The sequence below is a fragment of the Sorex fumeus genome, unplaced genomic scaffold (genome assembly GCF_029834395.1).
Source record: "Sorex fumeus unplaced genomic scaffold, SorFum_2.1 ptg000005l, whole genome shotgun sequence".
Classification (NCBI taxonomy): domain Eukaryota; kingdom Metazoa; phylum Chordata; class Mammalia; order Eulipotyphla; family Soricidae; genus Sorex; species Sorex fumeus.
This window is the reverse complement of record NW_026606062.1, coordinates 6,834,470-6,858,161: the sequence shown is the minus strand read 5'-3', so window position 1 is coordinate 6,858,161 and position 23,692 is coordinate 6,834,470. Positions and strand designations below refer to the sequence as shown.

General features: G+C 53.2%; 2 protein-coding genes across 2 annotated transcripts in view; both read left to right on the top strand.

Moving 5' to 3' along the window:
• Positions 1-10,679, top strand: part of LOC130030052 (sp110 nuclear body protein-like) — a 38,047-nt gene extending 27,368 nt beyond the window's left edge. Inside the window, exons 10-13 of the mRNA XM_056121174.1 lie at positions 1,182-1,262; positions 6,409-6,462; positions 8,168-8,323; positions 8,886-10,679. Of these exons, the coding sequence (XP_055977149.1) occupies positions 1,182-1,262; positions 6,409-6,462; positions 8,168-8,323; positions 8,886-8,923 (329 nt within the window). The 3' untranslated portion in view covers positions 8,924-10,679. The remainder of the gene's footprint in view (positions 1-1,181; positions 1,263-6,408; positions 6,463-8,167; positions 8,324-8,885) is intronic.
• Positions 10,680-12,742: 2,063 nt separating this feature from the next.
• On the top strand, positions 12,743-23,370 carry LOC130030202 (sp110 nuclear body protein-like). Its single transcript, XM_056121433.1, has 8 exons — positions 12,743-12,749; positions 13,367-13,423; positions 14,222-14,364; positions 19,980-20,095; positions 20,675-20,783; positions 20,985-21,056; positions 21,527-21,667; positions 23,118-23,370. Exons 1-8 carry the CDS (start codon positions 12,743-12,745, stop codon positions 23,226-23,228), a joined length of 756 nt encoding a protein of 251 aa, XP_055977408.1. The 3' UTR covers positions 23,229-23,370.
• The last annotated feature ends 322 nt before the right edge of the window (positions 23,371-23,692 follow it).

The following is a 23,692-nucleotide window of genomic DNA, read 5'->3' as shown; positions in this document are numbered from 1 at the left end:
GCTTACCTGCACGTGGCCGACCCTGGTTCAATCCCCACCCACCCAGATGGTCTCCTAAGCACCGCCTGGAGTGATCCCTGAACACAGAGCCAGGAGTAAACCCTGAACATTGCTGAGTGAGCCCTCCTCCCTCTCCCCCCAGCAAACAAAACAAAAATAAAAACCCTTTGCAGGAGCACAATGATCATACATTTTTTGCAAATTTTTTCCTGTCTAGTTTATTCAAATACCACGTATTGTTATACCAGCGTCTGCATTAAATCATGTGCCTTGTATACTTTGGGTTGAAGTACACAGAAAATCTGGCCTCACACATATCTCTAGTGGAAGTTGGGTAGTCTCCCACAGTCTTTAGGACCTGATGATATTCATCTTTAAAAGTGCGCCAAACTCCACAAAAGGTCATTTCTTAAAAGCTAGGAAGACTCCTAAAACCATATCAGTGAACTTCTCCCATTTCTGAACCCAAACCTACCATGCTATCTTGCCCTTTGAATTGAACCTCTGCTCAAGCAGATTTTGTAATATGCATCTGGAGAACACTGATTGATGAAATGATGTTGCCAGCTTGCAGTTCAAACATTCAATGATTTGGGGCCAGAGTGATAGTACAGCGGGTAGGGCCGTTTGCCTTGCATGGAGCACCCCAGGTTCAATCCCAGCATCCCAAATGGTCCCCCGAGCACTGCTAGGATCAGTTTCTGAGGGCAGAGCCAGGAGTAGCCCCTGAGCATCACCGAGTGTGACCCCCAAGAAAAAAAATGAAAACTAAAAAAAAAACACTCAAGGTTATGAATTTATTAAAATGGACATTTTTACTGGCTCACGGAGAGGCTTGTTGAGCAGCTCCGTGAGGAGCACCAGAGACAGGGTGGTCCTGACCCGGGGATGGGGACTCTGACCTGATCTCGCGAGACTCAGTGGGTCTGTGCTCGGATGGCGCTGAGCCCAGACGACAGGGGAAGGACAGATGCGGCCAGCTCTGATGTCACAGTGCTCTTGATGGGATCTCGTGGTTCCCCGGGGCTGTCCCCCTTGCTGGTCCTCTGGCCAGCCCCGGGGGCAACCAGCAGGAAACACGTGCTCAGCTCTGCGGCGAAATGTGGAGGGTTGGGGGTTCCTGCCAGGGTCCCCAGGAGATTCCTTTCCTGAGGGGTGAAGCAGGTATCATCTCTCTGCAGAGGTCAGTGGTCACGCCTCAGAAACAAACCAAGGAACTGGAGCCCAGAAGCCATCCGGGACACCCCCGAGGCCCAGGCCAGGTAAGGAGGGGGTCCAGGGGCCCTGGGAGCCCACACTGACCTCAGACTCATCCTCAACCTTCTAAGCTTCTAAACTTCCCTGGGGTGGAGAGAGAGTCCAGCCCACTGAGCACAGGCTTTGCACACTGGACAGCTGGGTTTGAGCCCCAGGGCCTGAGCTCAGAACCAAGAGTGGCCCCAAATCAACAACAATTTAAAAAAAAAGGTAAAATGATCACTCCCTAGAGATCCCTTTAATATCTCATTTTTAATCACAAAAGATTCTCCTCTGATGTCTGAGTATCATAAATACACATCTCTCATGCGCTCTATGCATGCATGTATATACATACATACATACATACATACATGTGCTTGGTACACAGACAGACGTAAGTCTAAGATTAAGTTTTTCCCTTAAATCTCAGTGCCCAGGCTCCTCATATCCCTTTCTTGGGTGGGGCCTATGTACATAACTGTATCACTGTCATCCCATTGAGCTTCGATTTACTCGAGCGGGCACCAGTAACATCTCTATTCTCCCCAGCCCTGAGATTTTATATATTCTTTTAAAATTTTTATTAATGAAGCACCATGAGGTACAGTGGTAGACTTACAAATTTTTGTGCTTGGGTTTCAGTTATACAATGATCCAGTACCCATCCCTCCACCAGTGCCCATTCTTCATCATTTACATTTTTTAAAAAATTTTTGTTAGTGAAACACCATGAGGTACAGTTGTAGATTTACAAATTTTTGTGCTTGGGTTTCAGTTATACAATGATCAAGTACCCATCCCTTCACCAGTGCCCATTTTCCACCACCACAGGTCCCAGTATCGCTCCCACCCCCTCATCCCCCTGTTCCACCCTACCTCTGTGGCAGAATATTCCCTTTTGTTCTCTCTCCTTTTGGGTGTTGTGGTTTGCAAAAGAGGCATTGAGTGGCAATCGAGTTCCGTCTGTAGTCTACTTTCAGCATATTTCTCCCCATCCTGGGAGGATCCTCCCAACACCCTTTATTTGGTGCTCCCTTCTCTATCTGAGCTCCCTTTTCCCCTAGAGTGTATGGCTGGCCTCCAAGCCATGGAGCAAAACTCCTGGTACTAATCTCGGCCACTCTCGGGTGTTAGTCTTCTATTTTGTGACTTTATGTTCCCCAGATGAATGCAATCTTTCTGTCTATCCCTCTCTTTCTGACTCATTTTGCTTAGCATGATACTTTCCATGTAGTGCCACTTGTATGTAAATTTCATGATTTCATCTTTTCTAACAGCTACATAGTACTCCATTGTGTAGATGTACCAAAGTTTCTTTAACCAGTCATCTGTTCTCCTAGCCCTGAGATTTTAGCAGCCTCTTCTTACTCGTCTTTTCCCAACAATTGGAGGCTCTTTCAGGGTCAGGGGAATGAGACCTATTGTCGTTACTATATTTGGCATATCGAATATGCCATGGGGAGCTTGCCAGGCTCTGTCCGTGCAGGCAGGATATTCTCAGTAGTTTGCCAGGCTATCGGAGAGGCATAAATGGGTAGGAAATGTCTTATAATGTGTCACACGGCCGGTGCAGTCCAGAAAGCAGCCTGGAGTGTGGCAGTGGTTGGAGGTCGGCTCCAACTGGGAAAAAACATGAACCTGCCTGTTTATTCACTCATCCGAGGACTAGGCGCCATGGGTCCAGATGCAGGTCCATGCAGTGGAGGTCAGCTGCTGGAGCTGGGTTCCTTGGGGTGGGGAGGGCTCTCACCTGCCCCACAGCCTGGCGCGCAGTCCAGTGGCATGGTTCTGGGTGCCTTCTTTTATACTCCCATCTGTGAGTTCTGGAGGGTGGCTGATGAGGAGATTATCTGGTGACGACAGGGTGTGGCTTATGAATGTGATCCCTGAGTCACCAGAGACTGGGGGAAGCAGGCAGAAGATCTCTGTTCCAGGTCCATGTGTCCATATGTCTATGTACATATATCAATAATATATAATGTATTGCAATAACTCTTTTATATTTTATAATATAAATCATTTATAAATGCCTGGGTAATTTCTATTTGCATGATCTATGTCTATATATATATATATCATATGCGTTCCAAATGGCACTTGTTGCCCCATTGTACATAATATAGATCATGTTTGTGTGTGATACATATTATTACATGTAGGCTTGTAATGATCTGTTCTGATAAAACTCCACGTAAGGGTCTGGAGAGATAGTGGAGAGGGTGTTTGCCTTTCATGTGATTGCCAACATGATTTCAATCCCCAGCATCCCACATGGTCCCAGAGTCCCAGTAAGAGGGTTCTGGGCAGAGAGTGAGGGGTAAGCCCTGAGCACTACATGCTATGACCCAACCAGTAACTTACTAAAGTTAATAAATTTTAATTTAACTTATTAAAATTACATTTTTATTTTTTCACAGATGATTAAAAAATTTTAAAAGCAGAATAACTCCACATCACTCTTATCTTTTCAGACACAATGGACTCATATTTTTATTTGTTTAATTTTAATTTTTTTTTGTTTTTTGAGTCACACCCGGCAATGCTCAGGGATCACTCCTTGGCTCTGTACTCAGGAATTACTCCTGGCGGTGCTCGGGGGACCATATGGGATGCTGGGAATCAAACCAGCGTCGGCCACATGCAAGGCAAATGCCCTCTCCACTCTAGCCCTGGACTCATATTTTTTTTAAACTTTACTATTAAGCAATATTTATTCTTTTTTTTCCTTAAATTTTTATTAGTGAAACACCATGAGGTATAGTTGTAGACTTACAAATTTTTGTGTTTAGGTTTCATTATACAATGATCGAATACCCATCCCTCCACCAGTGCCCACTCTCTACCACCACTAGTCCCAGTATCCCTCCCTCCCCCCATCTCCCCATTCCACCTTACCTCTGTGGCAGGGAATTCCCTTTTGTTATCTTTCTCCTTTTGAGTGCTGTGGTTTGTGAAAGGGACATTGAGTGGCAGTCTTGTTCGGTCTATAGTCTACTTTCATCACGCATTTCCCATCCTGAGAGGAACCTCCCAACACCCTTTATTTGGTGCTCCCTTCTCTGTCTGAGCTGCCTTTTCCCCTTGCGTGTGCGGCTGCCGGACTCATATTTTTAATTACATTTTTTTCCAAATTCAGTCATGTATGGATGCCAAGTTAGACTATTTGCAGTTTTCAAAGAGAAACAGAAAATATGTTTGTCATTTTTTCTTTTGCACCCATGTCCAGTAGTGTCCTGACAATCTCTAAGTCTGAGATAACTTAGAGTCCTCGGGTCCTAAAATTTTACCTGTGTCACCTTATTATTGTCTAGGAAAAGTAATTAGAATAAGACCTTTTATTATTATTATTATTTTTTTTTTTTGCTTTTCGGGTCACACCCGGCGATGCTTAGGTTACTCCTGGCTCTGCACTCAGGAGTTACTCCTGGCAGTGTTCAGGGGACCATATGGGATGCTGGGAATCGAACCCGGGTCGACCGCGTGCAAGGCAAACGCCCCACCCACTGTGCTATCTCTCCGGCCCCTTATTATTATTTTTTAATGTCTTCTGGGGGTCACATTTCTGTGGAAGGTCCGTCATACCAGGCTCCAGCCCAGAGTCCCACACGGGCCTGTGCACTGCTACTCAAGCCACAACCTGAGTCCCAGTGGTGACAGCTGTGCTTCAAACTGAAAATAAAGGCGTTGGAGCCACAATTTACAGCAGGGAGGGCTCTTGCATTGCATGCAGCCGTACCGGGTTTGATCCCAGCATCCTATATAGTCATGCATGGCCAGGAGTGATTCCTGAGTGTAGATCCAGGAGTAAGCCCTGAGCACCTCTGAGCATGCCCCCTTCCCCGCCCCCCCCAAAAAAAAAACTAAAAAAATAAACCCTTTTTTATTGGGTGAGGGAAACCTCCCAATTAATACTCAGAGGATCCCAGGACCCTTCCCACCCAGCGCCCAGTGCTCAGGGATGTGAGCGCCACACGTGGTATTGGGGGCAGAAAGTCACCCCCCCGACCTACCTCTCTGACTCTGTATTTCTTTGATTCTTAGCATCTGAAGATTTTATTGAGCGTTTTCAGCTATGTCTTTGCCAGCTTTCCTTGCTTTCTATCCATCTGTAGGGTATTTTTTTTCTTTTTGGGTCACACCCAACAATGCTCCAGGGTTATTCCTGGCTCTGCACTCAGGAATTACTTCTGGTGGTGCTTGGGAGACCATATGGGATGCTGGGGATTGAACCCAGGTCAGTCGCCTGCAAGGCACACACCCTACCCACTGTGCTATCACTCCAGCCCATCTGTAGTTTTATTCATGAAGGGTTTAACGCTCTGGGGACACATGTCTGGAAATTGGACTTCCTGCTTTCCAGTCTAATGTTGTGAAGAGGTTGTGTGAAGCATGGAATTGTGTGTGTTTCCTGAGCCACACCTGGTTTTGGGGTTCTCCCTGCTCCCTGCAGTGTTTCTCCACAGTCCTCTTAAAATTATTTTTTATCTCCCCATCCTTAAAAATGCTTAGGCAGTCAAATCTGTTCATCACCTACCTGTTTCCTGTTCTTACGTTCTGGTTCAGGTCCTCCTTCCTGTCTCTGGCTCATTGTATCTTCATATTTTCTTCAAATACTGCAAAGATTAGCTGCTCATCGGAGGGAGGGGCACATTGGAAATCAGGGCTGAAGAGATAGTAGAGCAGCTGCCTTGCACAAGACAACCAGTTTTGTTGGTTTTTTTGTTTGTTTGTTTTCTTTTTGGGTCACACCCAGCAATGCACAGGGGTTACTGACTTTGTAATTCCTGGTTTTGCTCTCAGGAGTTACTCCTGGCGGTGCTTGGGGGACCATATGGAATGCTGGGAATCGAACCTGGGTCGGAAATGCCCTCCTCACTGTATTATCGCTCCAGCCTAAGACAACCAGGGTTTGACCCCCAGTATCACACCGGTGCTCCAAGCACTGTCAGATGTGGCCCGAAACAAGAACAAACAAAGACATGTTTATCTATACAGCTGTAAGGTCCTTATTAATCTATTCCCAAGTGAACTGGAATACCTTTTTGTAAATCTGGTTTTCTGATGTCACCACAGTGATGGGAAGAGGGAGAGAGATTTAGAAGTACTTGGCGTCTCAAGGCTGTGGACGAACATTCAGGCACGATAGAGATTTTTGTTTGTTTGTTTTAGAGAGTAGAAGAAAATTGAGCTGGTCGAGTCCCGGTAGAAGATCAAAAAGAAGAGGTAAGCAGGAAGAGGAAAGTCCTTTCTCCAGGGCTCACCCTGGCCCTCACCTGGTGCACACACTGACTGGAGCCAGGCCCCCAGCCCTGCCTTCGAGGCCACCCCACCAGCATGCTCTGCCCCCGGCAGAACCCACCTGCCCGCCTGGCTCCAGCATGGTCCTGTCCTTCTGCCCAGGGGAGGCAACGGGGTCCAGAGGTGTCAAACTATGGTCATATACAGTCACGGTCACAGTCTAGGGGTGAGGCAGGAAGGACAGACAGAATCCCCCTGGAGGGAGGGCAGGATTCAAATGCCTAACCCCAAATGGGCAGCGGGTCAGAGTCACTGAGCCCACGCTGGCCCACCTAGGGCCGTGTCACCACGGGAACCTGACCCCTGTGTGATCATTTCTCGCTTCCTCCTCAGCTTCCCACCATGCATCTTTTTCTTCCTGTTCTCTCACTCTGCCGCCCCCTCCCCTTCCTCCTTCCCATGGGATTCTTTGAATGCTGTGTCCTTATTTGGGGGTCCTCCCCGCCAGTCTGTTTTCTTGGTGCAGGGTGCAGAGAGGCACCTCTTTGTTCAGTGTCTGTTTATCCCTCCCTGCCCAGCCCTGCCCTGAATTATTCCTCTTGGTAGTGGTGAGGGGGCGTTGCATGCATGCCTGCCTGAGGTTTGCTGCTGGTCTGCAGCCCAGGTGCTCCCCAGGGCTCGCACATCTGGGTGTGGTGCTCCCACACATGTCTGAAGTGCTCCCGGAGCTGTGCCTGCAGGGATGATGCACTCAGCTGAATCACACGGGTTACAGGTGATGCTCCTAGCCCATCCCTTCTGTGCTCATCTGGGGTATAATTTCCGGGCCATGGAGCATGCACCCCTTTTGCTTGGCCGCTTGTACATATCTAGCTACTGTAGGGCTAGAAGCCACCCGGGCACCAGGATCGCAGACAACAGAGCTGCCAGGATGGTGCTCGGCGTATGTGGGGCACCAGGGATTTTAACTCGTGACCCCATGCTTGCAAGGAGATGCTTCAAGCCATAGCTTTTTCTCTGGGCCCTGAGCTTCATTTAGACTGTCTCCCAGTTTTTCTGTTTCCAGAGTCTCTGAATCTCTCAACAAGACCCAGGAGGGTTCTCAGACCTTCCTTGCAACTCTCCCTGTCTCTTCCTCTGAGCACCTAACCCCGGGGGCCTTCCTAAACCGGAGGAAGCTCTAAATCTTAGAGCGTTGCTTTTATTCTCAAACAAGTCCATTTCAAGGATTCCTGTTACTGTCTGCTGCCCACTGACTTCTTCTCAAGTTGGACTAACAACTCCACTTTCCCCAGCACAGTGATTCCGTCACAGGGCACTCGGGCGGTCACCATAGACTTGAAGTGGAAACGTAAACCTGCCTGTTTATTCATTCATCCAAGGACTGGGCGCTGAGGATCCAGATGCAGGTCCTCAGTGCCGGGGGCGGGGGGGAGGGGGGGAGGACTCACTTCTGTGACGGGCCTGCTGTCCTCCCTAGGGGAGTGTCAGAGGGAGAAGCAGGGGACAGGACAGACCCTGCTGCTGGCACAGAGAGGGTGTCAGAAGGCAGAGATGGAGGGGACAGGATCGATGCTGAGGGTCCTGAGTGGGGAGGACCGAGACAGATCCCCACCAGGAAGGACAAGGACGGGGAGTGGTTGCCACGGGGACCCCAGTTTCAAGGAGTCACAAAATCCCTCTTTCCCAGGGGCAGCCGCGCCTGGCCGTGGAACCCAAGAGCCGCTGCAAGCTGCCCCGAAGATGGATGACCCCCCAAATGTGGACGATTCTTCCAGGGACTTGAAGGTCATGACGAAGGCCCAGAGGGCAAGGACCGAGTGTGCCCCTGTGCCTGCGCCCAAGGGTGAGGCTGGTAGGTTCCAGCGGGTCCCCAGGCAGCAGGCAGGGTGGGCGCTCAGGGGGGCAGGGTATGTAGATGAGGAGAGGATGGATGAGAGGGACATGGGTAGGGATGTGAGTGGCCCCTCTGTGCCCGGGGCTCAGGGTCACTGTCATTTCGTCGGGAGAGTCTCACGACTTGGAAGAATCCGGCCTTGACTCTGATGGGGGCAGATCTAGGGAGATCCTGGACCCAGGACCCCCTGTCTGGTTAATGAAATTTATTTATTTATTGGAGGTTTTATTTTGGGGGGTGGGGAGAACCACACCCAGCAGTGCTCAGGGCTTGCTTACTCCTGGCTCTGTGCTCAGGGGTCCCCCTTGGCAGGGCCCAGGGACCTTAGGGAATGCCGGGGATCAAACCTGGGTCAGTCCCATGTGAGGCCAGCGCTCTTCCCATGGACTATGGCTCCGGCACCTGCACCCCCAGTTTAGAGTGACCCGAGATGCTGGATCCGGGCACTCGCCCCCATGGCGGGACAGCAGCAGTCGCCAGTGGACACGTTGTCCCCATCGTCTCTCCACAGTGACCGCAGCACGGGCGCGGCTGAGACGTCGCCCCTGACCACCTGCTGCAGCCTAACCCCCTGCCTCACTTTTCTCTGTGTCAAACAAGAAGCCAAGACCGAGACCCTCCGCGTCCCCTCGGAGTCTGCACAGTGCCCGGGCCGGGGGACCTGCCCCATGGCCTGAGCACAGCCCCGGGACCTGACCTGGCCAGTGGAAAGTGGCCAGAAGTCAAGGCCACTTTGGGGCCGCAGCTGTGAGTCTCTTTCCCTCTCGGTCAGGGGACTGGCCCAGGGCTCCTCCGTCCCCAGGACCCAGGTCGGGACCCCCGCTTAGGTGACCACAAGGTGGGTTGTTCTGACCCAGGGCATGGCCACTTCCCCTCCACGGTCCAGGTGACTTTGAGCCTGACTCTGGTGACACTCTGCTGAGCTCTGGGGTGCAATGTGGGATGCACTTTCTCTTTATTTAAGGTCGATTTCCAGGGTGTGCGGAGTGATTTTTCTTTCTTTTCTTTTTGTCCGGCTAACTGTAGGCAGATATGGAGTCATCTACACATATGCACACACACACACACACACACACACGTACACACGTGCCAGGCCTGCAGAGCATCTACACACATGCCAGGCCTTCAGAGCATCTACACACACACACAAACACACACACACACAAATACATGCATGCAGAATGTATGCCAGGCCTGTAGAGCATCTACACACATACACACACATGCACAGACACGCACGCATGCACACCAGGTCTATAGAGCATCCACACACACACACACACGTACACACACACACACACACACACATGCACACACGCCAGACCTGCAGAACATCTACACACACACACACACACACACACGCACACACACACACACACACTCGTGTGCACGCACTCCCAGCCTGCTGGCCGCTGACCACAGTCTGCTCATGCCCCCCGCAGTCTTCGAGGCTTTAGAGGCCCCCAGATTCTGCCTGTTCCGCCTCGCCCATCCTCACGTGCAGAAATTTTGGGGATTCCCTGCCGGACTCCCAGCCCTGTTGCTCTCTTCAACTTTGAGGTTTCTGTTTTGTGTCCCTTTAACGTGAGAAGTTTCGAGCTGAGGATTTTGTTGAAGTTGGACCGACAGAGCCAATCCTTTTCTGGAATGGCTAAGGCCAGAGTTTCTCATGGGACACGGTGGGCCCTTGGGGGAGGCCACTGGGGTGGGTCTGTCCTGTGTGTCCCAGACTGGTTAGCGATGCCCCTGGCCTAGAACTGAGAAAGGCCAGTAGTGCCTTTTGCCTCCCTGTTTGCCAGATGAAAGGCTTCCCGGTGTGCCCAGGGGTGGGGGCACCCAGGGACTCACCGCAGCCTCCACCCTCAGTTTGGGCTGTGTGCTCTGTGTAAGGCTTGGTCCTTCGCTTCTGGGGCGCTGAGCTCTATGGGCACATCATTACACAGCAGAGAATGTTGCTACGTATTAGCGCATGGCCTATTCTCCCCACTTCCAGTTCAAACGCTCCCCCAAAGGCCAAGCCAGCAAGGCAGAAACCACCCTGGGCTCTGCAGGGCCTGGGCCTGCTCCTGGGGGACCCCGTTCCCACCCTCCTCTGAGCTCCGACTCCTGATTCCTTTCATCACGGCCCCCCAGAGGGAGCAAGGCCCCCCCGCATCCTGACACAGCACCATAGAGCAGCCAGGGGCCCAAAGCCTTATTCTAGTTCCAGTCTGACTGCGGAGACGGTGGGTGGCGCATAGTAGGTGCTGGTGGGGATCATCTCATAGGGGAGCCATTGTCTTAATTACTATGCCATTTGAAACCGTTATCCCACGTGGAGAAACCAATGTTACGGCAATAAAAATCATTTTAAGGAAAAAAGGAAAAAAAAAGCCCTCTCCTTCCTTTGTTGTAAGAATCAGCGTCGTCGGCCTGGGGTGCAGGCCACAGACTGGGCGTTGTGTGCTTTTCCCAGGAAGAGTTGGGTGTCTGTGTTCGTCTCTGAGCAGGGTCTCCCTTGCCCCTGCCTCTGAGACCCAGTCTCCAGGTCCCCCCAGACCCCTCTCCACGGCGGGTCCCCCCATACCCTCCTTGGTCTTCCTCCTCCCACACGCTTGGTCTTCCTCCCCCCTCCTTCAGGCCTGCTGCACCCACACCAGCCTTCTTCCCCTCTTCAGCACTTTCTGAGCCAGTCAGGTCCATCCACTGCCCCGGGGAGCCTCTCTCAAGCCTGTCTGAGCCATGTCTGCGGAAGTCGGCTGGGCTTTTGCCCATCTGCCATGAGACCAGCCCAGCCCCGTCTTTACAGCTGGCCCCTGGGAGACAGCCAGGAATGCTAACTTCCTGTCCAGACCCGGCCCCTCCCCTGCCCGTCCCCCTGCAGACACAGTGCCATGATAGTGTGTTTGCAAGGAAGGGGGGAAGAGCGCCCCCTCTGTGTGCAGCAGGGATCAGCACCAAGAGAATCCCCCACCGGCAGCCAGCACTAGGTCAGCACTGGGGTTATCTCATCCCCACATGCCAATCCCTACCCCCACCCAAAGGATCCCCCCAACCCAGTGTCTCACTGTGACCCTGTGTGCTTCACCCTCCAGCCATGCGGGCCCCCTCCCTGGGCTCCCCCAAAGTGGATCCCCCCCACTGCAACCCTTGATCCCAGGTTTTACCCCAGCCCAGCAAGATCTGTGTCCTGATGGTACCCCTAGTATTTCCTCAACCAGGCATCTGTTTGAGTTCTGGAAAGTCAGGAGGGCAGCAAGTGTGTGTGTGTGTGTGTGTGTGTGTGTGTGTGTGTGTGTCCCTGTGTGTGTCCCTGTGTGTGTTTCTGTGTGTATCTGTGTATATATCTGTGTATAGCTCTGTGTCTGTGTGTGTTTCTATGTGTGTCTGAGTGTGTCTCTGTGTGTTTCTTAGTGTGTCTCTGTGTGTTTCTGAATGTGTGTATATGTGTGTCTCTGTGTCTGTGTGTGTTTCTCTGTGTTTCTGTATTTGTGTGTGTGTTTGTGTGCACTTCTGTGTGCCTATGTGTGTCTGTGTGTGTGCACTTTTGTGTGTCAGTGTGTGGAGCGATAGCACAGCGGTAGGGTGTTTGCCTTGCACGCGGCCGACCTGGCTGACCCAGGTTCGATTCCTACGCCCCTCTCAGAGAGCACGGCAAGCTACTGAGAGTATCTCGCCCGCACGGCAAAGCCAGGCAAGCTCCCCGTGAGCTTTGGCATTCGATATGCCAAACACAATAACAAGTGTCACAACGGAGACGTTACTGGGCCCCCTCGAGCAAATCTATGAACAACGGGAAGACAGTGACAGGAATAGTGTGTGTCTGTGTGTGTGTGCACTTCTGTGTGTGTCTGTGTGTGCGCTTCTGTGTCTGTGCCCGTATGTGTCAGTGTGTGTGTGTGTGTGTGTGTGTACATGTGCATCTGGGGGTAGGGGTGGCAGCGGGAGGGGTTTGCTAACTCTTTTTCTTCTGAGCCCCTTGGTTTATGTTAAAGCTGCCCCTCCAGCCCGTGCATTGCCCCCTTCAGACTCAAGAAACAGGGTCCGAGTCCGTGCATCTGTTCATCTTCCTCCTCTGTCATCAGGGCGGCCTCCTGTGCCCTGAGGCAAGGCTCCCAGAGCTCGAGGAAGGCGCCCAGGGCTGGAGCCCTGGGACAGCAGGGAGAGTGTTTCCCTTGCATGTAGCCGTCCCGATTGGACCCCTGGCATCCCATAGGGTCCTTGAGCCTGCCAGGAGTGCCGAGCCAGGAGAGGACCTGGAACACTGGCGGGTGAGGCCCCTAACAAAACAGAAAGAAAGAAATGAATGAATAAATAAAAAGAAAAAAGGTGCCGGATGCCAAGACACTGTCCCTGGCCCTCTGCTGGCCTCTGCTGGGCGGTACCGGGATGGCAGGTGACGTTGGGCTTCTCCCTGGCCCCTTGTTTGAAAGGCGGATCCCTGCCTGGTGATCCAAACGCGAAACAAAAGGCCGTCCATCAGAGGCTGCTCCTGCAGCTCCCCTCTCCTGAGGCCCCCAGTAATGACACGGATGTGGGGAGGAGTCCCTGACCACTCTCCTACACCCTTTAATGACCATTTCAGAGTCAGATCCCCATTCAGAGGAGGCTCCGAACCTTCGAACCCCACCACATACGATGTGCAGATGGGTCAGCTGTGCTGGGAGTTTCTTCCTCTCTGAGGGGCTGACGCGGGATCTGGAGGAGGAATCGTATCTTGGGGGTCTCCAGGAGCGCAGAGAGTGTGAGAGGGAGAGGAGGTGGGGGAGAGAGAGAAAGAGAGAGTTCTCTCAGATGCCTTAAGTCAGCAGAGAGACAGACAGACAGACAGACAGACAGACACCTTAAGTCAGCACTGCAGGACGTGGCCGGAAAGCCGTTGGCTCCGACGCAAACACATCCCCCGGGAGGAGCTGGATGCATCTTGTGGGGTGGTTCCGTGGCACGTGGCACATGGACCCCTTGAGAGAGAGGGTGACGATGCCCCGTGGCTCTCTTCTCTTCTACTTTCAGAAATCACCGGAGTTGAATGTGAGAATTTTCACTTGCCTGTGCTGCCTATAACCTGTGGTGAGACCAGAGGATTGTTATACACACAGAAAATGAAGCAGGGTGAGTGACTCGGTCCTCCCTCTGGTGGGACCCTCGGTGACCCAGTGAGCTCGAAGGGAGAGGAGATCCCTGCGGTGGGTGGGGGAGGGATGAGCAGGAAGTGGAGCCTCAGGCCAGCTCTGAGGAAGACCCGAGCCAGCTGAGCCATGTAGGATGGAAGTTTCCAGGCATCCAGCTGACCCATTGATTCCTGACCCTGTGTATCCAGGAGCATGACCGGAAGTGATACTTGAGCCCAGAGCCAGGAGTGGTCCAAAATCCATATATATATATTTTTTTTTTCTAAGAAAGAGATTTCAGGGACCAAAGTCATAGGGAAACAGGTAGGGTGTTTTCCCTGCATACAGCCAACAGGGGCTCTGTCTTTGGCACCCCAGATGGTCCCCTAAATGCCCCCAGGAGTGATCCCTGAGCTTCAGAGCCAGGAGGAAGACCTGAGCACTACTGGGTATCCCCCCACCCCCACCCCCGCCAAATATATATATAAATAAATAACAGTAAAGGAAGGAAGGTCTGAGCGTTGCGGTGTCAGAGGGTCTGACGCTGTCTGTGGGTCTGGGCAGCGTCCTGGGCCCTGGCTGCTGGCCTGAGGGACAGAGTGTCCCCTGCTCTGGTCTGGAGCTCCCTCTGACCAGAGAGAGGAGCAATGCAGACTCCTCACAGGGGTCTCTCTGGGCCCACAACGGGGTTGCAAGTCTGGGCGGAGTCCCAGAGGCTAGGCTCAAGCCCCCCACCTAAGCTGTGCCCACCTTGCAGGACCCTCCGAGAAGTGCATCCAGAACGCGCAGGGCCAATGGGTCACCCCCCAGGAGTTTGAAGCTGAAGGACAACGGGGCAAGTCCAAGAGATGGAGGCGGAGTCTGCGGTGCAGGGGCCAGACCCTGGAGCATCTGTTGGAGGTGCGAGAAGGGCCCCAGCACGGCCGGGAAGTGGCTCCAGCTGCCATGTGCAAGCAGAGTATCGGGGGTGCCCATGCGTCTGATGACCAAGAACTTGACCTATAGGCAGAGGAGTTGAGGGCCGGGGGATGGGGGAGTGTCAGGACACAGTCAGGTGAAGTTCTACACCCGCAGCCCTCAACGTTAGGAATATTTCCTCAAGAAAGACCCTCTCCACCAGACTGGGCCCCTCTGCACACCCACCAAAGTCACCCACCATAGTCTCTCTCCAGCCAGTGCAGCAGACTGGCTGGGTGAGCTCTGGGGCCCTCCACCGAGTAGCTCCACAGAACAGTCACTGGGAATCATAGGATTGGATCCACAGAGGAAGAGACGCAGGGGCGGGGGTGGGGGTGGGCTGACCTGGGCAGTGGGTGGGGCGCTGGCCTTGCGTGCAGCTGACCCTGGTTCGATCCCTTCCTGTGGTCCACCGGAGTACTTCCAGGAGCGACCCCTGAGCACAGAGCCAGGAGTAAGTCTTAGGCACTGCCCTGAGTGGGATCCCCACACCAAACCAGCAAACAACCAAACAAACACACAAAAAAACCCTGGGGGCTGGAGAGATAGCACAGCGGGTAGGGCGTTTGACTTGCACACGGCTGACCCAGGTTCGATTCCCCGCATCCCATATGGGCCCCCTGGGCACTGCCAGGGGTAATTCCTGAGTGCATGAGCCAGGAGTAACCCCTGTGCATCGCCCGGTGTGACCCAAAAAGCAAAAAACAAAAAAAAAAAAAGTAAGAACCAGGAAAGAAGCAGGAACAAGTGGGAGGTTTGAGTGACAGGAGAAAAGCGACTGTTGTAAGTGAAGCCCCACAAAAAGACTTAGAGGGCTAGAGTGAGAACACAGCGCTAGGGTGCTTGTCTGGCATGCGGCTGACCCAGACTCGGTCCCCGGCATCACATAGGGTCCCCCGAGCACAGAGCCAGAAGTTAACTAAAACAAAAAAGCATGGCCAAAACAAAAAGAAGTGTTTAGAGGAAGGGTGACTTTTCCATTCAGACATCCTGGGCTTGGGACCCAGTAGGAAATCCGGGTACAAAGATTTGTCAGCATGTACCTAAGAACACCCATTGATTGCCCCGCTTCTCTCTTCTAGAAAGGACTTTTGCTCTGCCCTCCCAGGATGAGTGTCAAAAGAGAGGTAAGTAGCAGGGCAGTTTCCAGCACCTTCTGGGTTGCCCCCTGTGGCCAGGTTTCCCTGGGCAAAGCCGCACCTTTTGAGCCCTTAAGTCCTGGCTGACTCTTTTTTTTTTCTTTTGGGTCACACCCAGCAATGCTCAGGGGTTACTCCTGACTCTGCACTCGGGAATTACTCCTGGCGGTACTCGGGGGACCATGTAGGATGCCGGGAATTGAACACGGGTCGTCCGTGTGCAAGGCAAATGCCCTACTATCACTCCAGCCCCATCCTGGCTGACTTTCACCTTTCTGTCCTGCATCTGTGGGATACTGGCTTTGGCGTGCAGACCACTGGTCACTCTGCGATTGTTTTCATAGCTAGGGGGAAGGGAAGATTAGAACTAGGGTAAGGATTATGCACACGCGTTGTAGAGAAAAGATCTGCATGGTTGATGATCACAAACCCTAAGCATTAGAAGTGGCTTTTATTTGAGAGTTATGGGGTGGAAGCCGTCCTGGACTGTGTTGAGAAGGCCAGGAGGCCCGTCTATGATGGAAGGTCCTTGGTTCCTCATTTCCACATGCTTTTTGGCTGTAGTGCCAGAGTGGAATTGTGTGTTTGGACAGAGTCTTTCTCTGCCAAGCCTCCCTGTGGGGTGAAAATGGAGTCACTGCTTGGCTGCTCCCAGTTACTCCTTCTCAGACTCCCCCACTTGCTTACATATATTCTTAAGGGGCTGGAGCAATAGCACAGTGGGCAGGGCAACTTGCCTTGCACGCAGCCAACCCGGGTTTGATTCGCAGCATCCCATATGTTCCCTCAAACACCGCCAGGAGTAATTCCTGAGTACATGAGCCAGGAGTAACCCCTGAGCACCACTGGATGTGACCCCATAAGCATAAAAAATAAAACGTTCTTAAATACAGGTCCCGTTCATGAGCATTTCATGAGAGATGAGATTCCAGCAGAGACAGTGGTTCTTCCCCTGTCTTAACCTGGAGGCTGGTCTGGCTATTTTCTGGATTCAGTCCAAGTTTATCAAAGTGAATTTCCCACCCTCCCAGGCCCACACCCATGCTGTTTAGTATGTAAATATCTTTTCCATGCTGATTTGAAATGCCTTGACATATACTTGGGTGCCCTGTGTGATAGAAAAAACTTAAGGAAGATTCAACTTGTAATCTACAGAATGATAATTTAAAAAAAAAGCATGGTATAAACTCATTCTCCACTTGATAGAAGACTGAAGCTTGGGAAGCCAAAAAAAATTTAAGGAAAAAAAAACAAAATATTGTTTTGTTTCAGGGGCCACACCTAGCTGTGCTCAGGTATCACTCCTAGTCGTCCTGGGGGGACTCTATTTGGTATCAGGAATCAAACCCGCAAATGCCTTACCCATTGTACTAGCTCTTCAGCCCCCAAACTCCAGTCAACTTAAACTAGCAGTTTTCCATGTGCAAGGAGCCTGATTTTGTTCAAGTAAATATGTAGGTTTGTGACTGCAAGAATCAATCATTCTAGAATCAGAACACGGAAGGTTCATTTTCTTCTATTATATATTTAGATAGGTAGAACCATTATAATGACCATGTGTTACTTCTAATAACCAGATGTCCTCCAATGGGGAAAAAAATGCTATAAAGGTATTTAAAATCCGGAGCCTGAATCAATGACCTGACAGTACAGTTTTTCTTCCTTGTGATGCCTCAGGTCAGCCGTGCTAGCCGGGGACATGCTGACCCCTTGAGCAAGAACTTCAACAATGACTGGAGTTGATTCTGACAACCAGGGACCAGTTCGGACCCTTCCCTCTGTCCCTTCCCCGGCACATCGGGGCTGCAGATAGCGTGTTCCATACGATTGCCTTATTCCACTGGCGGCAGAGGGAGCAGCAGCCGAGGTAGTTAACGGTCTTCATGAATCCCCAGTTTATCCCTGTCTCCCAAAGACACACCCATGAGCTGTCTTGTCCCAGGGCAGTTGTCCCAGTGGCAGTGAGGGTGTTTGTGAGCCATGGTCCGTGTCCTGTTTTGGCTTCTGAGCCTGCACTGTTGCCCAAGCTCAGGCATTGAGTGAATGAATCCAGAAGATCGTTCGACACTGGACATGAGTGAGGCCTTGGTTTAGAGGTCAGTGTGATGTGCTCGTGATGTGCTGCTGTTGGACGCTTGTTGAAGCGGATAACCCAGCTCAGGCAGGTCCCACCACCTATGTGGTTTCCAAGGCCCCAGGTGAAGACTTCCTGTGCGTGGAGCCAACCCAGCTCCACTGGGTCTCACTAAGAGGCCCACGGCTAAGACTGCAGACACGTGCTCTGTGGCTACCCTGGGGGCTGTGACTGTCCCTCAGGCCCACAGCAGAACAGCCAGTGGGGGCAGAATCAAGAGTGTGGGAGCTGTGAGCTCCTCGAGGCCAGGGCCCAGTTTGCAGCCAACGTTGCTGTGTTCGTGGCATATATCACACAGAAGACAGTTTTTGCTGTTTCTTGGGTGGTTCGGGTTTTCTTGGACGACCCTGTTAGTTGTGGACTGACTTACAAGTGGCCACATAAAGGGAGGCCCACAGAGCCCGCTGGTGAGGGCTTTGTTGCCTCCCTAGTTGACCCACAGAGGGCCATTGCTGTGGGTTGTAAGAGGAAACACTTGTTTCCTCTGCGTGTCAAGGATAGCGATGCTGAAGCCGACTAAATGATACCCAGAAATCGGAAGAGTTGTTTGTGTTATGGGCGTGTGGGGCCCAATCCTTTTTGGGAGTGTGCTCTGGGGTGTGACACCGTATTTTGCACATCCAGCGAGAAGGTGGGCATTGGTGTGGTGGTGGCTGCTTGTGTGCCGGAGATAGGTTGGCTAAAGCAAAGGTCTTGCCCGCAGAGATTGTATGCAACGGCAGAGCTGTCTACTCATGGCCGTGCGGTGACGTGCATCTCTGCCGAGGTGAAGCCAGAGGCCACGGGCTGCTGGTTAACTCAGCATCACCAGAATGGAATAGCCACCTGCGCCAGCCAAGTGCTTGCCAGCCACTGAGGGAGGGTGTTGGGCAAATGTCCAATAGGGACCTTCAAGGGTGTACCACCTGAAAATATCAACCTGTGCTCTTAGGGTATTAGCAGAGGAAATAGAGAAAAGCAGGCAGACTTCACCTTCATCCTTGAGATGTTGCCTGTCCCACATGCCATGTCCAGATGGCCTTGTCTCCTGGTGGAGATGGCTGCCTGGGCCCGACCAACAGGGACACAAAACATTCTCGGACCGGGCTGGGGAGATGGTACAGTGGGCTGGGTGCTTGCCTCGCCCATGGCCCACTCCAGCTTCATCCCCGGCACCACACAGGGTCCCTAGAGCCCCACCAAGAGTGATCCCTAAGCATATCTGGGTGTGGCCCCAAACCCAAAACCCAGAAATCAGTCTTGGGTCTGTGCAGCCAGCCTGACGAAGGGAACCCAGGCCTTGTCCTCTGTGAAAGGAATTTCATAGGGTCCAGTGTCAATTGACAGCAGCCTTTGTGGATGGAAGGTCCCCATGCAGGATGCATTTGGGCAGGCAGGGTCGCCCTCTCCTTCCTCCCTTTAAGTGCTCCAGGCGGTCAGTTCTTCATCCTGGAAAGAGCCACAGCACCCCCGGGAGGGCTGCTGGGGCCCAGTGGGGCAGCCTGTGAGCAAACCAGAGCAGGAGAAAGAGTTTGGGGGGGGGGGGTCAGGGCTCTGTTGGTGGAGCCAGGAGTCTGCTGGAGGCCTGCCAGGGCAGGATGGGGTCCAGTCTTCCCCAAACACCGGGACTGGTGGTCAGCTTGTCACCCACAGCTCCACAATCAGGGAGGGCTGAAGAGAAACACAGGGAACGATGGCCACTTTGTCCCCGGCACTGCACGGGGTCCCCAAGCACCATCAGGAGTGATTCCCAGAGTGCAGTGCCGGGAGGAAGCCCTGAGCCTGGCCAGGTGTGGACTGGACACTCCCCCACAAATACAAATAAATCCAGAAGAATACCAGCGGGGGTATGGGGCTGGAGCAATAGCACAGTGGGTAGAACATTTGCCTTGAATGCAACCAACCTGGGTTCGATTCCTAGCATCCCATATGGTCCCCCAAGCACCACCATGGGTAATTCCTGAGCGTAGAGCCAGGAATAACCCCTGAGCATCACTGGATGTGGCCCAAAGAGCAAAATAAATACATCAATCAGTAAATCCTGGGGTAAGGTCTGCGATTCTCCGCAGCCCTGTGCTGCCTCCTGGCTCTCGGCCTGCGCTGGGTGGACCCGGGGCTTCCCATGCTGACCTCCCAGGCCCTTATCCCGGGCAGCCTGGGCAGCCTGGTTCTCAGCTCCCTGCTCCGCTAGACTGAGAGGCCGGGGCCCTCTTGCCCATGTCCCAGGCACCACTGTTATGGGGGGTTGGGAGGGGCAGCCAGGGAGATGTGACCTGACCCCATTGCACCCCGGTTCTCTCTCCTAGGGGCCTGACTGGAAGGAGTGTGAGGTGTGCCGTGGGCAGGGGGAGCTTCTCGGCTGTGCCAGCTGTGACCGCGCTTTCCACAGGGACTGCCACATCCCGGCCGTGGGGGCAGACAGGTGAGGACCCGGCAGCTGCCCGTGGCCTCGTGGTGTGTGGCCGAGCCTGTTGGCCGCTGGAGACAGCAGCCCCGGGTTTTCTCGTCGGGGCTGGGGCATGCGGGTGCTGCTAGAGGCGCCAACGTGGGTTGCTCTTGAGGGTTAGAGAGATGGCACGGCAGCGTGGGCATTGGCCTTGCCTGTCGCCAGCCCAGGTTTGGGTCCCTGTCAGCCATGGGTCCCCCCTGAGCCCCGCAGGACGGGCCCCTAAGTAAGACGACAAATATGGAAAAGGCAGGAAGGGTGGCCCGGGTGGTTCATTCTACCAGGGCCCCCCGCCAAGGCCTCGTTTGATCTCCCACCGAGTATGAACCTGCCTCACCCTGCTTAGTCTGCAAGACCAGACGAGATCAAGGTGGCATGGCCATCCACTGAGGCCTCACTCGGACCCTGGGGCTTGGTGGGACCCCCATGCATGGCAGCCTGTGACCACCCTGTGTGGGCAGCTCGTTCCTCAGAGATGTGCGTGGAGCTCAGAGATGCTGGGGAGGGCGCCTTGGCAGCCTCAGACAACAGGCCGTTTCCTCCCCAATGCTTCAGGAAGCTGTGGAGCTGCACCTTCTGCAGGATGAAGGAATATTCTGGAAACCAGCAGCATCTCGGGAAATCTCAGGCCCCGGCAAGGCAAATGGAGCCAGAGGTGCAGCTAGTGAGTTGGGGGGTTACGTTCGAGCTGCCCTCTCTCACTCCCGTCCATGAGGGCAGAGAGGAGGGCCCACATTGATGGGGACCCCCCCCAACCCCCGGGGAAGGCACAAGCCTGCGGGGTCTGGCCACGCCTGTTGGCCGCGTCCACCTCCTGCTCTCCCAGCTGTGTCGTGGTCCTTAGAAGCCCCTTCGCCTCTTTCAGAAATGCGAGCTGCTCCTCTTGAAGGCCTACTGCCATCCACAAGGCTCCTTTTTCGCGGGGACCCCACACAATGTAAGTCTTGGCTGGTGACTCTCGGCCCCCGAGCACCAGTCCAGAGGTGCTGTTCTGGGCAGGCTGCGGGTTCATTTGCTGCAGACCCAACCCAGGCCACAGCCCAGCCCAGCCCACCTGCGTCTGGCTCTGGGCCCCCGGGGTGGGGGAGGTGTGGTGTGGTTAGCACCCCTGTTCGCCCGTTCCTCCTTTCCTGGGATGGGACTCCCACAGACTCAGAACTGAGGTCCCAGCCCCAGCTCCCGCCTTGAGATGTGAAATCCTGGGTGGGCCATTTGACCCCTGACCCCTGACCTCTGAAGCCAGCCTCGGCCCCTCTCCTCGGCCGGTCTGCGTGTCAGATGATGGATGGCTCCTGGACCATGTTAGGATGCTCCAGGCCTCTATGCCTTTCAGCTGGGTCCCTCCCAGCGTGGGCGATCGTGCTAACAATTCCCCCACCCCCCACCCATGGGTGCCTTTGTTCCCAGATTCGCGATTACGGCGAGCCCTTTAAGGAAGCCATGTGGCTGAACCTGGTGAAGGAACGGCTGGCGGAGAAAGTCTACACGGTGTCGTGGTTCGTGCGGGACATGCGCCTCATCTTCCGTAACCACCGGGAGTTCCACAAGGTCAAGTGCTGGCTGCCCTCTGCTGGGGGCAATTCCAGGTCTGCACGAGGCGGACCTCACCCTAGGGAGCAGGTTCAGGAAGACAAGGGACTCCCCCAAAGAAAAGGGCCCAGGACGGGCCTGGAGCCATAGCACAGTGGGTAGGGCATTTGTCTTGCATCCAGCCAACCCAGGTTCGATCCCCAGCATCCCATATGGTCCCCTGAGCACTGCCAGGAGTAATTCCTGAGTACAGAGTCAGGAGGAACCCCTGAGCATTGTTGGGTGTGACCCAAAAAGCAAAAAAATAAAAAAAATAAAAAATGGCCAATGGACTTCAGAGTGGAGTACAGCAAGGAGGATATTTGCCTTGCACGTGGCCAACCAGGGCTTGGTCCCTAGCACCCCAGATGGTTCCCTGAGGCCCACCGGAAATGATCTTAGAGTGCAGAGCTAGGAGTAAGCTTTCAGCATCACTGGGTGTGCCAGCCATGCACACACAATCCCCCCCTCCACACACACACGGTCAAAAAAAAAATTTCAGGAGAAAGTATTCTATGAGGCTTCTAGCACCAGGGCACCAGTAAAAGCCTTGGTTCATTGTCACTGTCACTGTCCTCCCGTTGTTCATCGATTTTCTCGAGTGGACCCAGTAACGTCTCCATTTTGAGACTTGTTACTGTGTTTGGCATATCGGATACGCCATGGGTAGCTTGCCAGGCTTTGCCATGCAGGCAAGATCCTCTCGGTAGCTTGCCGGGCTCTCCAAGAGGGGCAGAGGAATCGAACTCGGGCCGGCCATGTTGACTGTGTATAAGGCAAACGCCCTACCCGCTGTGCAACCAACCAAACCAAATCAGTGTGATTTCTGGGATGCTTGTGCTCCATCGCTCTCCACACTGCCTCTCCCATCTCAACGGTCTCCACTCTGACTCTCTCTGCTCCGGCTCCCCCAGAGATCTTCCCCTTGTGACGCTGGCGTTGTCTTTCCCTGGGTAAGACCATGACGCTGAAACCCCAGACCCTTTTGACTCCAGTTGCTGAACCGAGCTTGGTGTCCACACTCGCTTGTCCAGTCTCCCAAGAGGCATCTAAAGGTGCTTTCATCTTTCTAGCCTCCTTCAGTGCCTAGTGCTTGCTCATCCATGTGCTCCCAGTGGTGAATTGATCCCTCAGCGGCATCCCAGTAGCCTAGAGCTGGAGGAGAGAGCAGCCCCTGGAAGGTTCATTCATCCTTCCTCCCCTGAGGGGGCTCGGAGCAATGCTTCGTCTTTCTACATTGTGCCAGGCATGGGGGGGGGGGGGCAGTGATCAAAGCTAGGCCAAAGATGACCATCGGGCAGAATTTCCTCCATTTCAGTGTTATCACCAGTGTCTCTGCCACCTGCTAGGGTCCTGATGCGGACGGAGACAGAGAGCAGGTCCCTAATCCACTGTCCTCTGACGTCTGTTTGCTTTTATCTCTTTGTAGGATTCCGACTTGGGTGACGTGGGCCTGGATTTAGAGACTGAGTTTGAAAAGAACCTGAAGGAGACGCTGACGCTTCATGGAGCCAGTGAGAATGGGTTCCGGGTGCCCTGACCCCATCCTGGAATCCTGAACCCCAAGTCCGGTTCCAAGTGACAAGGGCACTGACTGTGGCTTTCCAGGCTCTGAGGTGGTGTTGGCTGCTCGCTGGACCCAAATCCAGCCCCTGACCACCACAACCACACCTTCTACCTCCTTTCATCATTTCTTTTTTTTAACACCTGTGAAAGGTACTTCATCCGCATTTTCTTCATGGCCTAAGTACCCCAGCACAGCTCCCGGGGTCCCGGCTCCCTGAGTCCTTTCAGGCTGTGTTTGTTCCATGAGTGTCCAAACACTGGGACTTATCTGTCACTTTAAGTCCCTTTTTCTCTGCTGTGTTATTTCTTTCCTTTCACAATTATTTCCTTGACATCTGTTTGTTGTCCTATTCAACTTTATCATGCTCTATTTTTCTGGGACGTTTCTTTGTCCCTGGTATAGTTTGTGTGCGTGTGCAAATTTGCTTGAAGTTAGAT

Coding starts and splice junctions, on each gene's coding strand:
- LOC130030202 (XM_056121433.1), top strand. Junction 20,784..20,984: donor TGGAGCCAGAGGTGCAGCTA/GTGAGTTGGGGG, acceptor CGCCTCTTTCAG/AAATGCGAGCTGCTCCTCTT. Junction 21,668..23,117: donor ACCACCGGGAGTTCCACAAG/GTCAAGTGCTGG, acceptor ATCTCTTTGTAG/GATTCCGACTTGGGTGACGT.